The 17,455-nt window shown below is 35.2% G+C and overlaps 1 protein-coding gene across 3 annotated transcripts in view; it reads left to right on the top strand.

Moving 5' to 3' along the window:
- The window catches only part of RELN (reelin), a 478,955-nt gene that overhangs the window by 230,511 nt on the left and 230,989 nt on the right, over positions 1-17,455 (top strand). For all 3 annotated transcript variants that reach the window (XM_072759913.1, XM_072759912.1, XM_072759911.1), the window contains exons 7-8: positions 9,905-10,001; positions 15,070-15,121. In XM_072759913.1, coding sequence (XP_072616014.1) covers positions 9,905-10,001; positions 15,070-15,121 — 149 coding nt within the window. The remainder of the gene's footprint in view (positions 1-9,904; positions 10,002-15,069; positions 15,122-17,455) is intronic.

The raw sequence follows: 17,455 nt of genomic DNA, 5'->3' as shown, positions 1-17,455 counted from the left end.
CAGCCACCTAAATAATAAAAAACAAAGGTAGAGAACTGACATCAAATAACAAGTGTCAAATTGCCAAGGAGCTTGATATGGTGAAGAACAAAACCTTCGTTCAAAGCATTTTTTTTCTTTTCCCTTTTTAATTCTTTTCCCTTTTTCTTTTGTTTGTGGTTTGACCCTACATATAGGGTCAACAAGTACCTGACTTTATGTTTACTGATTCTTTTATGTTTTTTAGTGAAAAAACAAGAGATAGTTTCTATGTATAAAATAGTGATGAATTCTATCTAAGGTTGTACATAAGCAAAAGAATATTGAATTTGATGAGGTACTTTAGTAGAATTCATTCTTTTTTTTAAAGGTTTTCTTTATTCATTTTTTTATTTTAATATTTTCTTTTTTTATATATGTGTATTGTTTTTATTGGCATTCAATTTGCCAACATATAGTATAACACCTAGTGCTTATCCTGTCAGGTGCCCCCTTCAGTGCCCATCACCCAGTCACCCCATCCCCCCACCCACCTCCCCTTCCACTACCTTTAGTTTGTTTCCCAGAGTTAGGAGTCTCTCATGTGTTGTCACCCTCTCTGATTTTTCCCACTCATTCTCTCTCTTTTCTCCTATAATCCCTTTCACTATTTTTTGTATTCCCTGTATAAGTGAAACTATATACTGATTGTCCTTCTCTGGTTGCCTCAGCATAATACCCTCCAGCTCCATCCATGTCAAAGCAAATGGTGGGTATTTGTCATTTCTAATGGCTGAGGAATATTGTATATATATATAGATGACATCTTCCTTATCCATTCATCTGTCGCTGGACACCAAGGCTCCTTCCACAGTTTGGCTCTTGTGGACATTGCTGCTATAAACATTGGGGTGCAGGTGTCCCAACATTTCACTGCATCTGTATCTTTGAGGTAAATACCCAGCAGTGCAATTCCTGGGTCATAGGGTAGCTCTCTCTTTAACTCTTTGAGGAACCTCCACACAGTTTTCCAGAGTGGCTGCACCAGTTCACATTCCCACCAACAGTGCAAGAGGGTTCCCCTTTCTCCACATCCTCTCCAACATTTGTTATTTCCTGTCTTGTTAATTTTCACCATTCTCACTGGTGTGAGGTGGTATCTCACTGTGGTTTTGATTTGTATTTCCCTGATGACCAGTGAAAATGCGGGGCATTTTCTCATGTGCTTGTTGACCATATGTATGTATTCCTTGGAGTCGAGTTCATTCTTAAAATGTCCTATGAAGTCCATGACATTTTTCTTATTTCTGTACATTTTCATTAACAAAACAAAATCCTTTTATCAAATTAAAAAAAAAGAACTTTTAAGAGAAGTCATAGTAGCTTTTAAAAATAGACTCTAAACCAAAAAGAATGACAAACATTTTTTTAAATGCAAATTGTTTTTATAGAATTGGAGTTCTTTCCTCTTATTTTACTGACTATGTTCAAGTGGCATTGGAAGAGTGTTGGACAAGGAGTCAGGGAATCTGAATTCTAGTTCTGTTCTATCATTTGTAAAATGGGGGTGACGAGACTCAGTGATATTTCAGATGCACTCTAACTTGAACGTGCAATGATCTGTAACTCTAGTAATAGATAAGCTTCATGTGGAACCTAAGCATGTGATAAATGGGTTCAGAGAGGGCTTAATAGATTCAGGCTTTGCATGATCTTTGGGGATAGCAAGCCTTTTCCTTAAAATGTCTTTTAATCATACTGTTCATAATGGAATATATTTAGAGGTATGCAGTTCATATGATGTGCCATGGTATTTGTCAAGATTCTTATGTTGTTTTTCATAGTGGGGAAAAAGGAAAAGAAGGGGGGATCCCTGGGTGGCTTAGCGGTTTAGTGCCTGCCTTTGGCCCAGGGTGCAATCTTGGGGTCCCGGGATCGAGTCCCATGTCGGGCTCCTGGCATGTAGCTTGCTTCTCCCTCCTCCTGTGTCTCTGCCTCTCTCTCTCTCTCTGTCTATCATAAATAAATAAATATTTAAAAAGAAAAAAAGGAAAAGAAGGAGGGAGTTTCCTTAGATTAGAGAAATCTTCAGTATTACTTTAACTATTAGGCATAGAAGTAATTCATTTCTAATCCTTAGCCTGGAAGGTAACTTTCCTTTTTAAATTGAAAAACAAAAATCTGTTTAACTGGATTAGTTAAAACTTTCTTCTTCCAACCAGTCTCTGAAAAATATGCTACCTAACTTGACAAAGCCCATCATTTTCCTGAGAAAATTCAATCATTAGGCCACAGTTTAAATGTTAGGAACAAACAGCACCTTTTTAAAAAATGTATTGAAGTATAATTGACTTACAATATTATATTAGTTTCAGGTGTACAACACAGGGACTCGACAATTCTATATATTACTGAGGTTCACTGCGATAAGTTACCACCTGTCACCATACAACATTATAACAATAATATTGACTATATTTCCTATGCTTACTTTTCATCCCATGACCTATTTTATAACTGCCTTTTTTTCCTCTGAAAGCCTGAAAAAAAATTGCACTGCTTATCATCCTGCAAATTGAAACCTTACTGAGTTATTAAGAATTATTCTTCATAAAGGAAGAATAAGATTGTAGACAATTAATATTCTTCAGAGAGTGCATCCATTGGGGTTAAGCACCTAGTTCTACTCATCCAAATCAAGTTGTTAGATGCAGAGGCATTCTGGGGAAGAGAGGAAGATAGGACTTTAAGAGCAATTAGGTATTGTTTTATATCCTGTGGTGATTGAGCAATTACTTTTCTTGGCATTTGGATATTTGTTTACATCTGTAGATTTTCAAAACTCACCTTCTCAGAATCTGACATAGATCATTTTTTCTTCTGGGAAGCCAGTGAGCACTGGTTGTCTTTGTACTGTCTCGTCTCCATCAGGATCATTGTTTCATGATGAAATTATGATTTGCTTTTCCTTTCTGCCTTTTCCTTTCTGATAATCATTGTTTTGTGATGAAATTATAATTTGTCTTTCCCTTTCTTTTTTTATATGCACAGTATTACAATGCTCAACTTTATAGAAGAAAAATGCAAGGAGGGTCATATTATAGAGTCACTATTAGGAGAGTCACCTTAATGAGCAACACAGATTTTTAGGAACAGAAGTGAACCAACTGCCTATAATCATGGAGAAAAGGAGATAGGAGAGAGATTTTTTACCTCCAGATTGCTGCACATTGAAAGGTCATGATGATGGTTAGAGCTCTCCAGAAACCAGACTAAAGGCAATATGATTGATTGCTCCCTCAGGATCCATTCTTGGACCTCTTCTCCCTTCTCACTTCCCTCTCTCCTGATTCCCATACACTCCTATGATTTCAACCATATCTTAAACTATCATGTCAGTGATGATCTTCTTTCTCTGACATTCAGGTACATATAAGCATTGTCAGCTGGTCACCTCCAGTTATGGGCAGAACCAGAGAGCAGTCTGTAATTCTCTAGGGATATGCTGTCTAATATGGCAGCCTCTAGTCACATACAGCTGTTGAGCACTTAAAATGTGACTAGACTGAATTGAGATGATGTACTATAAGTATAAACTACACCCTACAATTTGAAGACTTGGTATGAAAAAAGAATGTAAGCTATGTCACTAATAATTTTCCATTAATTAATTATATGTTAAAATATAATGCATCTAATGGATTATATAAAACATAATTAAAACTAACTTACTTGGTTTTTTTAACTTTTATTTGTTTAAAGATTTTATTTATTTGAGAGAGAAAGAGCACACTTGTGTGAGCAGGGAGAAGGGGCAAAGGGAAAGGGAAAGCTGAGCAGGGGGCTAGGTGCAGGGCTTGATCTCACAATCCAGATGCTTAACCAAGTGTGCCACCCAGGTACCTCCCTTTTTACTTTTAAATGTTGCCATTAGAAAGTTGAAAATTACATATATGGCTTACATTACATTTCTATAGAATAGGAATATTCTAGAATATGCCCACTCTTCCCCATCTCTACCCCATTTGGGGGCACTATCATGTCTTACTTGTGTTACATCAGTAGTCCTGATTTTTCTACCTCCAGTCCATCATTTGCTAGAGTAATTTTACTAAGAGTTGGATTTGTATCATGACTTTGGAAATAGAATAGAGAGTTTGAATCCCAGTTCTATCATTTCTAAAGTGTATAACTTTGGACAGTTATTTAATATTTCTAAATCTCAGTTTGAACATCTCTAAATGGGGGCTAAAAATGGAGGGAGGAAGGTTTATATGAATTTATTGAGGCATTGTTTGTAGAGCTAGTAGCATAGCACCTATCACTTTGTAAATGGTGCATGAGGCCTTCCATGAACTGGTTCCCACTTTCGAGCCCATCCTACACCATCCTTCTCTAGGTACCAGTATCGTTCTAGTCACACTCACTCACTGAAATGGCAGCTCTTCTCATGTGTCATAATCTGTGTCCTTTGTGCCCTATTACACCCTTACTTTTCTTCCTTGCTTGAGTAACTCCCAGTCCTCCTTCAGGACCAGTTCTGGGACCACCTCCTTTGGGAACTTTGCCTTCATCCTCAGTCTGAATTAGGTACCATAATAACCAGTGCAGACTCCTGTTATAAAGAGTAAGCATCTATGGAAAATGTGATGGGTTTTGAAATTAGCAAGCCCAGGGCCAGACTGCAGCCCTGTCACCCTCGCAACTATGTGGCTTGAGCAAATAAATGTTAAACTTCTCTGAAGCTCAGTTTTCTGGTTAGTAAAATGAGGATGCTGACAACTATCTTATAGAGAAGTCTGAGAGATTTAAATGGGCTTTAGAATATCTGACTCATAAAAGAAGGCATGAATAGCTCTCATGGCATTGGCACCCTATGTTGCAATTGAGTACTTATTTCTCTGCATCTTCTGTAGTGTACACTCCTGAAGAAAATGTCACTGTTTTATTGGTCTTTGACCTCAGTGCCTGTAGGTCCTTAACACAAGTTTGTTATTTACAAGAATGAATTAATGAATGATGAATGAATAAATAACACATTGGCAGCTTTATGTATGTTGCATTCGACCACCCAGAGCGATGGGCATTCAGGATAAATTCTAATAATTTCTCAGACTGTGAGACATTCAAGCAAAGGACATTTAAAAGACGTTGGTTGAAAGTTGATGGATTTGCTCCATCAATCGTTATTGAAGCCATTGTTCTTCCAAATAGCAGCAACCCAGTGAGTAATTCTAAATACATGGTCATTCTAAATCTTTACATTCAACAGGGTACCAATGCTTTTATGAATTTTATTTTGTTTCTGGATCTATAGCACAACGAAGAAAAACAAGGTCTGAAAGGGTTGTTGAGCCAAATGGGGAGAAGGGCTCTTACCTATTTGCTTTTTTTTCTTGAACTTTCTGGCTTTTTAACTCCTGTTACCAGGTCATGATCCTAGGGTCCTGGGATTGACCCTCACATTGAGCCTGTTTATCCCTCTTCCTCTCCCTCTGCCTGTCACTCTGCCTATTTGTGCTCTCTTTCTGTCAAATAAATAAAATCTTTTAAAAAATAAAATAAATTTTAAAAGCTGTGGGAAGGAGAATGTATTGTTTTTCTGATACACAGTTGATTTGGAGACTGCTAATCAATACTTATAGATAGAATGGTGATTGCTATGGGAATCCAACATCAAGCCTCAGACTTCATATCAACAATGATGCATTTATTATTAATTATTTAATCTGGTTGTTTGCCTTGTATTTTTAAAATTGAAGTAGAGTGGACATATAATATATTAGTTTCAGGTATACAACATAGTTACTCGACATTTATAGACATTACAAAATGTATCACTATGATAAGTATAGTTACTATCTGTCATCACACAAAGTTATTGCAGTAGTAAGGACTGTATTTCCTATGCTGTATCTTATATCCCTGTGACTTATTTATTTTATAAACTAGCGGTTTGTACCTTTCAATTCCCTTTGCTTATATCATTCCTCCCCACCCCATGGCAGCTGCCAGTTCTCTATTTATTTATCTCTTTTTGTTTGTTTCTATTTTTTTAAGAATCCACATGTAAGTGAAATTATATGGTATTTATCATTTTCTGTCTGACTATTTCCCTTACCATAATACCCTATGGTCCATCTGTGTAGTCACAAATGGTGAGCTTTCATTCTTTTTTATGGCTCCATAATATTCCTGTGTGTGTGTGTGTGTATGTGTGTGTGTAACATCCTCCTTATCCATTTATTTATTGATTGATTGATTTATTGATGAATGATGCCTCATCTTTGCTATCATAAATAATGCTGCAATAAACATAGTGGTATATTTATCTTTTTGAGTTAATATTTTTGCTTTCTTTGGGCATATATCCAGAAGTAGACTTACTGGTTCATGTGGTATTTCTTTTTTTAATTTTTTGAGGAACATCTATACTGTTTTCCATAAAGATTGAACCAATTTACATCCCCACCAACAGAGCACAGTGGTTCTTTTTCCACATCCTCACAAACAATTGTTATTTCTTGTCTTTTTGATTAGCTATTCTGTCATATGTGAAGATGATAGCTCTTTGTGGTTTTGCTTTGCATCTCTCTGATGATTAGCAATATTGAGCATCTTTTCATACATCTGTTGGCCCTCTATATGTCTTCTTTGGAAAAATGTCTATTCATATCTTTTGCCCATTTTTAATTGGATTATTTAGATTTTTGGTGTTGAGTTGTATGAATTCTTTATATATTTTGGGGATCCCTTATCAGATATCATTTGCGAATATCTTCTTCCATTAGGGAGGTTGTCTTTTTGTTTTGTTGATGGTTTCCTTTGCTCTGAAAAAGCTTTTAAGTTTAATGGTAGTGCCAGTAGTTTATTTTTGCTTTAGTTGCCCTTGCCTAAAGAGACTGATCCAAAAAATATTGCTAAGACCCATGTCCAAGAGTTTACTGCCTATATTTTCTTTTAGGAGTTTCATGATTTCAGATCTCACATTTAGGTCTTTAATCAGGTTTAAGTTTATTTTTGTATATGATATAAGAAAGTGTCCCTGTTTCATTCTTTTGCATGTAGCTTCCCTGTTTTGAAAAGACTCTTTTCCATATTATGTAATCTTGCCTCCATTGTCACAGATTAATTGACCATAAGTAAGGATATATTTCTGGGCTTTCTGTTGTGTTCTGTGGATATATATATCTATTTCTGTTCTATTATCATATTGTTTCAATTAGTATAATTTTGTTGTGTTTCTTGAAATTTGGAATTGTGATACCTCCAGCTTTGTACTTCTTCCTCAACATTGCTTTGGCTATTTGGAATCTTTTTGTGATTCCATATCAATTTTAGGATCATTTGTTCTAGTTGTGTAAGAAATACTGTTGGTATTTTAGTAGGGATTGCATTGAATCTATAGATTGCTTTGATGAGTACATACATTTTAACAATATTTATTTTTCTGATTCATGAGCACAGTATATCTTCCCATTTATTTGTGTCATCTTCAGTTTTTTTCATAAATGTTTTATTGTCTTCACAGTACAGGTCTTTCACCCCTTTGGTGAAACTTATTCCTAAGTGTTTTGTTCTTTTTGATGCAATTGTAAATGGAATTATTTTCTTAATTCTCTCCCTGCTAGTTTCATATTAGTTTTTAGAAATGCATTGGACTTATGTATATTAATTTTGTATGCTACAATTTTATGGAGTTAATTTGTTGGTTCTGATAGTTTTTGGTAGAGTCTTTGGGGTTTTCTATGTATAGTGTCATGTTATCTGCAAAGAATGACAGTTTTACTTCCTCCTTACCAATTCAGATGTCTTCTTTTTCCTTTGTCTGATTACTATGAGTAGGCTTCTTAGTATTATGTTGAATAAAAGTGGCAAGAGTGGGCACTCTTGTCTTGTTTTTTATCTTGAAGGAAAATCTTCCAGCTTTTCACCAATAATGAAGATTTTAGTTTACAGTCACTGGATGAAAATGGCAGATAGCCATTGTGAAGGTTGAACATGTTTAAAATTTTTCTCTGTCAAAGTTGATGTTTCTCTGAAGTCATTTCACAATGACTTGGAGGCTAAATAATCCTCGTCACTAAGTAAAAACCCCACTATAATTTTGTGCTACTTCTCTGAGCTTTTATAACAATCACATCCCCTGAAAAAAATTAATATACAATTTAAAGATAGAGAAACAGTAATAATTCGTGTAATAGGTTCTTTCTGGGGAAAAAAAAAACAACTGGGATACCAGTTCTGGATGAAAATGGTGAAAATCTGTAATAATAAAGATAATAATAATAGCTAACACACTAACACATCATGTTAGCTATGTGTAGGTACTATTCTAAGACCTCAAGTCTTAATAATAGTACTGTTTATGAGGCTGTCTTATATCCCTTCATTCATTCAACAGATGTTTGTGGAATACAACATGCCAGGCATAAAACAGTGAAGAGAGCTGTTTGTCACCTTTATGAAGCTACTATTATGTCTCTTCTAATGTCAAAGGTTTTTTTTTAGAAATTTGCTTCATGGTAATCAAGAGAAGATTTCAATTTCTTAATTAAGATTTGTGATGCTATTAGATACTAGCATTTTAAATTCCGTATCAGAAATTATTCTCTGTTTATTCTTAAAAAAAAAAATCAAAGGTTCTTGACATTACTGATTGGCTTATATGGGAACACAGCTCAAAAGAATAATACCAATCACTTAATCCATGCAATTCACATGTAGGAAATACTTAATCTTTATTTACCAGTTTTTACTTATTTACTGTGCTTCTGCTTCTTGGCTTTGTTTTGATATCTGGTATCTTTTCCCACTTTCGTCTTCTTCCTCCCTGAATGGGAATTCTGACTCCCTCTTTCTCTGAAATTAGCAAACAGTTGAAAGGGTAAAATACAGTGATCATGAAAACAAAGGGCTTACTGCCCTTTCCTCAATGTTTGGCACCTAGAATGTGAAAGTCTGAAAACGTCCTTTCTGCATGAAATATAGCTCTCATGTGGTTTGCGGTTCAGATGGAGGAAACATAGATTATCCTTTCTATGTGTTAGGTATGTAACGATTGTAGGTTGAGATGTCATGATGCAGAGCATTGTGTTGCTGTAAATATGCAGAGTCAAATCCAGAATTTCTATACCTTCAGTTTCTACTAAAAGCATGAATAAATTTATTTTTGACATTCTGTCCTAAGATTGTATTGACCACTTCATTTTGCAGTAATAAAAAAGCAGCTAATTAAATTATTTTCAAGGTTAATGTATCAATTCAGTATCCAAAATTTGCTTGATTTAGAATTTGTATATATTTCATATTAATATGTACACTAAATATAAGCTGATTCCATTATTTTTAGCATGGTATATTTTATAGACATTCAGATTTATTTGAGGACTGTAATTTTAAACATTTATACTTAAACAACTCAAGAGAAAATTAAAATTTGTAAAGCATCTTTTGTTTTCAGAGTTACAAGTGTTTATTAAGTGTGTATTACTTTTTATCATTAATATTTGCAAACATCCTTATATTGGATATGGTATGTATGTATTATATGTAATTACTAGTAATAATACCATCTGCCATTAAGTGCCTACTAGGAGATTGGTTCTGTACTCTTGTGTTTCATGCACTCTCTCATTTAATCTTCATGACAACTATGAGAGATTTAGGTCAATATTATTACCCTCATTTTATAGGCGAGAAAACCAAAACTTTGGGCTATTAAATAACTTACCCAGCATGGCGAGTGACTGAAAGAATTGGGATTGAAGTTCAAGTCTTTCTGGTTTCGTGTTTCATAAACATGTCACAATACAAAAAACCATAACCTTCCTAAAAATGTTGATTTAAACTGAAAAACAGTGATTTACATCTTTCCTTACCTGAGCAATAGACCACTTTGTGCTACATAATTTTCAGACTGGGGGTGTGTTCTCTGATCCCACAGGGTTGAATGTAAGAACTGTGAGACCGGAGAACAGTGTGGTGCAATTATGCATGGCAATGCTGTCACCTTCTGTGAGCCATATGGTCCGAGAGAATTGGTAAGTACATGCTATTTATGTACATTATTCCAAATACACTGTCTTTATGGAGCTTTTTGCCAACAAAAGGTTCTTTTATGCTCTTAAAAGCCATATGAAATTTTTCAGTATTACTTTTATTATGAATCCTATTATAAGTATCTCAAAATTGGGAGCAGTGGTTTTATACTTTATTTTCAAATGGAAGAATAAAGAATTCAGTAATAAAATGGGCAGCATCAATGGATACACATGGTGCATCATTGTAATCAGATGGCTTTTAAAAAAATAAGGGTATGACGTACATGTGACACATATGACACACAGATATATATATCATATTTAAATAATTTATGGCTTTATAAGTTCTTGTATAAAACTCCACTTTTAACCATCTTGTATTCTCTTTGCAAGCCAAAAATGTCAGATGAGTAACTCTATCACATTATTTCAAAACTTTTTGTTCTAAACACAAAGGAACTTCACTGAATTTTTTTTAAAAAGCTAAAGTGCACTGAACAAAATAGTTTTGAACAAATTTTGGGTTATGCCAAATTGTTTAGGAGCAGGTTACTTTCCCTTAATTTAGACTGATTAGACTTTGCTTGCCAAAGATAAGTTCTTGGATTGCATGGAAAATGAAACATGAACATTCTAAATTAAAAGTGATGAAACCACCAGCCATCAGCATTGCAGCTAATGAGCCTTTTGTTGTTATTTGGTTCTGGCAGAAAGACTACATTTCACATTCTTGAAAAAGGATATAAAAGCAATTGTTCTACTCTTGGCTCAATTTCTTTGCAAGAGATGTTCTACTTACAGCATCACAGCATCTTTTATGCTCTGCTTTTCTGATTTTCAGTTTGAGCTTCAGTGCTGCTTTTTTTCTCCCACATCTTCCTTATCATGGGGCTTTTAGGTAACAGGTTGTATTTTTCAGCCCTACATCACACATTGTGTTTCAAATTCATTAACTTTAAAAGTGGCCAAAAGACTGGCTTCCACATTACAAAAGGGAGAAAGACTAGCTAGGCAATTAAAAGAAGATTTAGTTATCAAAGTGAAAGTCAATTAATTTTTATAACATGGTTCTTATTTTATGCTGCTTGAATACCCCTTTCATGGCAATGGATACATTTAATTTATTAAAGATACGAGCTGCAGAACATTGATAAATTGAAGAGTTTTTAGCTGAAATTAGAACACAAACAGAATTAATTGGATGCAAATTAAAATAATAGGTGCTCATAATTCAAGTCTCACAAGGTGTTATAATATTCCTGCAGACAAATGTGACTCTGGTAGTGAAGTTCTTCTTGAAAAAATAAATTTGCTAGCACATTTTACATAATGTACCATGAGCGAATTAAATGATCTATAAACCTTAAAATAAAATAAAACTTTAATTAATTAAGCTTAGAATAAATGCCCTTTTTTAGAATGTTCTCCCATTCAGTAATATTTCTGGAAATGCTTGGCAAGTTGTTTTTTGTTTCTACTGGTAAATAAGAAATAAACAAATCTAAAAATATAATGCCAAAGTTCATATTTCTATAGCATAAAATCTTAAGTATCTAGTTTATTGGACCCATGTATATTTTAATCTTATTTTCACTGTTCCTCAGTTTATTTAGCATTAGAGTTTTTGTACCCAAATGGACTAGTTTTGATTTTTTTTCTATAATTAATGTGAAATTAGCCTTTCAACTAAAACCAAAATACTCAAAGTAATTTCCTTCATCCAAGAAAGAAAAAAAAAGACATATGTAGATTTCCATTCCCATCATAAGTATGAAGGATTGTGTTGTGGACTCCAAGGAAATAAAGTGAAGATATAGGAATAACATGCACATTTTACACACTGCCAACTTCTAATTTTCAATCATTTTTATGCTGCGTTGGTGTTTCAGGAGCAAAAGTATATATTGTACCCAAGTTGTGTTTACAGAAGACAGATCAACTAAATGAAAAGGAAGGTATTTAGTTGTCAGTTCACAATTCTTAGGAAAATTCAAATATTTGCTTGGCGCTCAAGACTGGATGCAGTCAAAACTGTTGTGCCTGAGACTGATGAAAGGTAGCAGCCCTCCAAACATTACTCTTTAACAAATCTGCCTTCTTATATTTCATAAATTCAATTTTTGCTGAAGTTGTGAAACAGAGGATCACAGGCAAAGAATTTCCGTAAGCCTAATGCAATATCTTCCATAATGTCAGCAAGAGCATTTCCATTTTGTGAATTCAATCACATGGCATTTTACTTCAATAAAAGCCAGAGTACGTGAGAGGCAGCATCTGCTGTCACTTGGGCACACCATGCATTTATGTTTCAGCTGCTGCTGTGCTGCAGCCCTCACACGTTTTATTTAACTCAGTAAGATCTCCATATTTTGAGGGATGATACCCTAACTTTATTCATTTTGCTGATCTAAAGTGAAGGTGATGAGGAATCCATTTATCTATTCCTTTAAGAGAAAATGTGCTCCCTCAGAGCATGAAAGTTGGTTATGTGACCCCCTGTTGTTGTTATTGTTGTTTTTAAGAAATTACTTGTTGAGTTATTCTCATATATTTGGAAATGTATTTTAGTTGCAAGGAGAAGTTTGGGCTAAAACAGGATCAAGTCCCCAAAAATTTTGCAGGGAAGACGTACAGAATCAATAGCCTCACCTATAGTGAGTTCATATTCATTTTGTGATTGTACTAATTTTCTATGATTTGGAGTCTATTTGATAATTTAAGACCACTGAAATTTGATAGGAGAAAAATTCTGTCACACATTCATAATCGCTGTATTATTTATCAAAAGCCATGTAAAAGGTCTTTCATTTTCAGAATGTTAGATGTAAAGACTTAATAACTTTGCAAACTAAAATTACATATGTGAACTCAAGGCTAACAGCTAATTTATAGGACCCAAATGTAAACATAGGTCAACAGACTTTATAGGCAGTGCTTCCTATTACTTTTTTCTCTTCGTCTTTCCTATTCCTTCTTGTAGCCAACACTTTTACTAATGAGCTATAGGAGTAAAGGCAAAGAAATGACGGTTAACCATTCTATCAGTCCTTAGCGTCCCTGGTGGAGAAAATAAAATTGTAGAATCAATGACTAATCTAGGTCCAGGGTCACTCACTCTCAGTAAGCACATGTAATTTGAAATTTGGCCAAATTCCAAGCAACTTACTGTTTGCTAGTGGTGGTCATGTCTGTGGAATTTCATCATGCAGGTGACATAGCATCATTTATTCCACCAGCAGGATAAGTAACTCAGACTCTCTAGTCTGTTTCATGCACTACCTTAGCCATAAGCATGCTGCTTTTAGTTTATAGGAAACCATTGTTTCAAAGAACTTATATTCAGGAGAGTTTCATGATTCACCTGGGAATCTACTCAATTATATAAAATCAGAGGTGGAAAGAACATTCATTCAATTTATGTGAAAACTTTAAAATTTTTCATGTACCTCTTTGGACTGTAAGATCAACTTATCCAAGTGGAAAACTCATGAGGACAAATAATTGAAGTTACTGTAAAAATTATGGGGAAAAAAAACCCAGATGCCTTTTAAAAGAATCTTGAAAAGGAGCTAGTATCCTAGTTATTTAAAGAAAATTATCTCAGTGCATTTTTCTCTAATGACTCTGGTTGAGGGGAAGAGAGCAGGAAACAGGGCTTTGGGCATGGTGGGCCAGTTTTCTTTTAGCAGATAATCTGTGATAATGAGGGATTGAAATTAAACAGAATTTCCTCTGACACCCTGACATCAGTGATTTTTGCTATATTTAAAATCAATTAGGAGCTGGTATTTAACAATTTGTAAACTATTTCTCTTGACCTCCCCTCTTTTACCTGCTTCCTCATGAATTTTAAAGTCACATATTTAAAGCATACATTCAGTCATCTTTCCAAATTGCACTGTAGAAATGGGGAGCATACCTCTGATCTTTGGATACTCACAGCACGGCTGAATTCTGGCAAAACAAGATGCTTGCTCACTCGTTTTCCCAGTAGTTTCCACAGCACTTCATCAACTGGCTATTTCCTGACCCTTTCGCAGTTGTGGACTCCAGCACATGGGAGCCAATAACATGCAGGGATAAATCTAAGGATAATATTATGACATATAAGAAGCAGAAGTAAGACTGCCTACTGGTTTTACCATGGTAAAAACCCAGTTGTACCCTTTATAATTTACAGACACTGCATGGGAGGCATCCCATACATTAGCTTACAGGGCCAGGAACCCAACAAGAGAGTCATTGAAAATGAGAACCCTAATTCTCATCCCATTTGAGCGGTATAGGTCAAAGTCACTGCTCCACAAAATAAAGAAATACTTTATTAAAGTTAATTTTTTTTCAAATTAAATAAGGTACCATTCCTCTTTCAGAAGGGGGAAAATTGTTGAAGGATGCTTCTTCATGAGATTTAAAGGAAAGTGGTAGAAATGTGTTGGAAGGATATTTCTAGACCCCTTAATTATGATTACTTCTTTTGGAGAGGTAACAGTTTTATTGAGAAATAATCCACATATTCCACAATTCATTAATATAAATATAGAATTAAAGGCTTTGAGTTTATTCACAGAATGAAGCACTCATTTACCACAATCAACTTTAGAACATCTCATTGTCCCCTATCAAAGTGCTATACCAATTAGCTGTTTATTTCTATTTAGTTTTCAGGATAATCTTGTTCTCATCATTTGCTTTTAATTTACCTCCCAGTTTTTGTTTTGGAGCCTTTTGATGGCATTCGCTTTGGGCTCTAGACCCGTTGGTGTAGGATGGAGGGGAGGTTGAAGGGAAGTGGAGGAGCCTGTGTTAAGTGCCCTCACAAGACTACCGGGCAGATCACACTAAAAATGGTTTTCAACAGGACCCTGAGACATGTGCCTTGGAGTGCCTACATCAGGATCTTTCAGCCTTATTTCCCGCAGGGCACCATGAAATGCATCTAGGTTCAGACATACCGATGAAAATAAGCTAACCACCAGATAAATACAACCTCTCTTTATGGCTCCTTTCTTTCCTTCCTCCTCCTGTCTTTCTGTCTTGTCTTATTTTGGTATATTCCTTTTTCTAGATTACCACAGGCCTTAATACAACAACTGCCTCTGTCCTCCAATTTTCCATTGGTAAGTATTTTTAGCAATTATAGCAATTTAGCTTGGAAGTGTTTGTTTTAATCATAGTGTCCCATCCAGATTCTAGTGCCAAATGCTTTTAGATTTGGAGAAGAGTCTGTCTTAGCTTTGCTGTAAATAACATGTAAAACATTTTTTCAGTGAAATTAAAAATTGTAAATGCTGCATTCTGTTCTCACTTCTTTCCAGCAGGGAGCGGTATTTAAGAATGATATAGATAATCCAAAATGTTTTAAAGTGACTTATGTATGGATTTTGAATGCTTGCGATGAGACTCTTAGGGCAGAATTACCTTACTGGTTGTGTTTTGCTCAGATTAGGATTGAAATATGTTAAATTTCCTGCAATTTTATTGGCTGGTAGTGAAAGAGATAATTATTGTTGCCTGAGAGAAACCAATTAGGGCTTCATGTCTGACATAAATAGTCTGTTTAATTCAGACATGGATAATTTTTAAATGACTGTATCTGGCAATATTTCTTTTAAGTGCTTTTACATTAGAGCTAAAAATTTCTACCCCAAAATAAAGAGCCTCCCAATCAAGTGTGTTCAGCTTTGCTGTCTGTGTTATCTTCCATTCTAATCTCTAAAGGCATAGATTAATTAATAACACAGACAAGTTTCCAATAGGAATGTTCTAGGTAAAGAAAGATACTGCCTTCTAGAAAGGGGCTAGTTTTATTGATCTTGGTCCTGTAACACTGGCCTCTGCCTGTGACATGAAGATGCTGGCAGCTGCGCCCCCAGCGGGGGGAATAGCTTCCTTCATACGCTGTGTCCCATCCCTCCTCCCACCCCTCACCCCACAGTCTTCACCCTCTTGTCTTTGGAAAACCACCATCAGCAAAAGAACTGTTCCCTCAGTAGCTTCTCCTCCTGATCTCAAAGTGGTGTTCTCACAGCCAGGAGCTCACTGTGGGTGATTGTGCCTGAGAGCAGTTTTCTTTAAGCCTTGCACTTGGCACCGTCTCATCTGCGTGCCTCGTTGAAGCTTCTGTAGGTATTATGTGCAACTACCCAAATTACAGTTTGGGTTGTTTTCTTCTCACGTCAATAGCATGACTACAGCAATTTACAGACTGTTCAGAAGTTCATATGTGGTCATAAGGAAAGCATTAGCAAAAACAAAATAATGAGCCTTTTTTATGAGAGTTTTCTTTGATCTATTAGCAAGTGTATCCTAAATTTTGTGGGACGAGCGTGTAAGACTTTTATAATAAGAAACAAATGAAGTTCATTTTTTTGAAAGTTGTGGTGCTACAAAAACAACTTTCTAAAAAAACTCTAGCATGACATGCAAATGACTTAGAGGTTCTTAACCAGAATCAATGTGTTTAAATTTATTATGCTATTAATATAAAAAATATGCTGAAAATGTTTTCCTGTTTACTGTATTCCAAGTATTTATTCTAAACTTTTTGTTAGGGAAATGAACATTAAATTCAGATATTATTTCCAACCAATTAAAGAATACAAGAGAATATTTTTTATATGCTTCAGAGTTCTACTAGTATTTGAATTTTATTCAAGGTAGGTAGGAATTTTATGAAATTCCAATGAAATTATCTTGCCTTAAAGGGGGACAAAAATTCTATTTTTATAAATTGTAAAGAGTATACATGGAGCTGGCGGAGATTAATTCCCTCTTCTATTACTATCACCCTACTGTGAGCAACAGAGCTGATGACACAGGACTAGGAAGGAGAGCTAATCAGAGGGTGCAGGGTCCAGTCCCTGAAATCCCAAAGCCAGAGCAAGCACTGTGACCAAGAGCTTGGGACTAGAACCACACACATGCCTTAGCTCGTGCTCACTGCAAACTAGGAACTGTAGTTGACCAGGCCAGTAAGCGGCTTGTATTATGTAAGGCCTGGATTTGAAGCCTACGTTAGAAAACTGGAAGAGTAACAGAACCAGGAAGCTAGAAGAGATCAATAGATGGAGAGATGACAGACAGATTAAAAATATCTCACGTTTATAACCAGAAAGTATACTTAGAAACCTTTTTTGAGTGGCAGTTTTAGAATCAAAAGTGAAATTTTTAACACATTGTTTGGGAATGAAACAAAATATTTGTGAAAAATTATAACTGATTGCTTAGGACTTCCCTGGGGCATTTGCTTACTGCATTTTGAGAATAAAAATCTTGGGAAGTAAGAAGGATTAGGGTGGCTTAGAAACAGCATAGTGGCACACTGTTAGCTGGATGGCATATGCTGGTGAATGGTCAGTACAGTAGAGTGGGCGCAACTTTTCAGAAATGGTTTCCTGTACATCATTATGAGTGCTTGGTGGTCGCATTATTCTCTTTAATGGATGTTGTGG

This window comes from Vulpes vulpes, chromosome 5 (assembly GCF_048418805.1).
Source record: "Vulpes vulpes isolate BD-2025 chromosome 5, VulVul3, whole genome shotgun sequence".
NCBI lineage: Eukaryota > Metazoa > Chordata > Mammalia > Carnivora > Canidae > Vulpes > Vulpes vulpes.
This window is presented reverse-complemented; position numbering and strand designations above follow the sequence as displayed.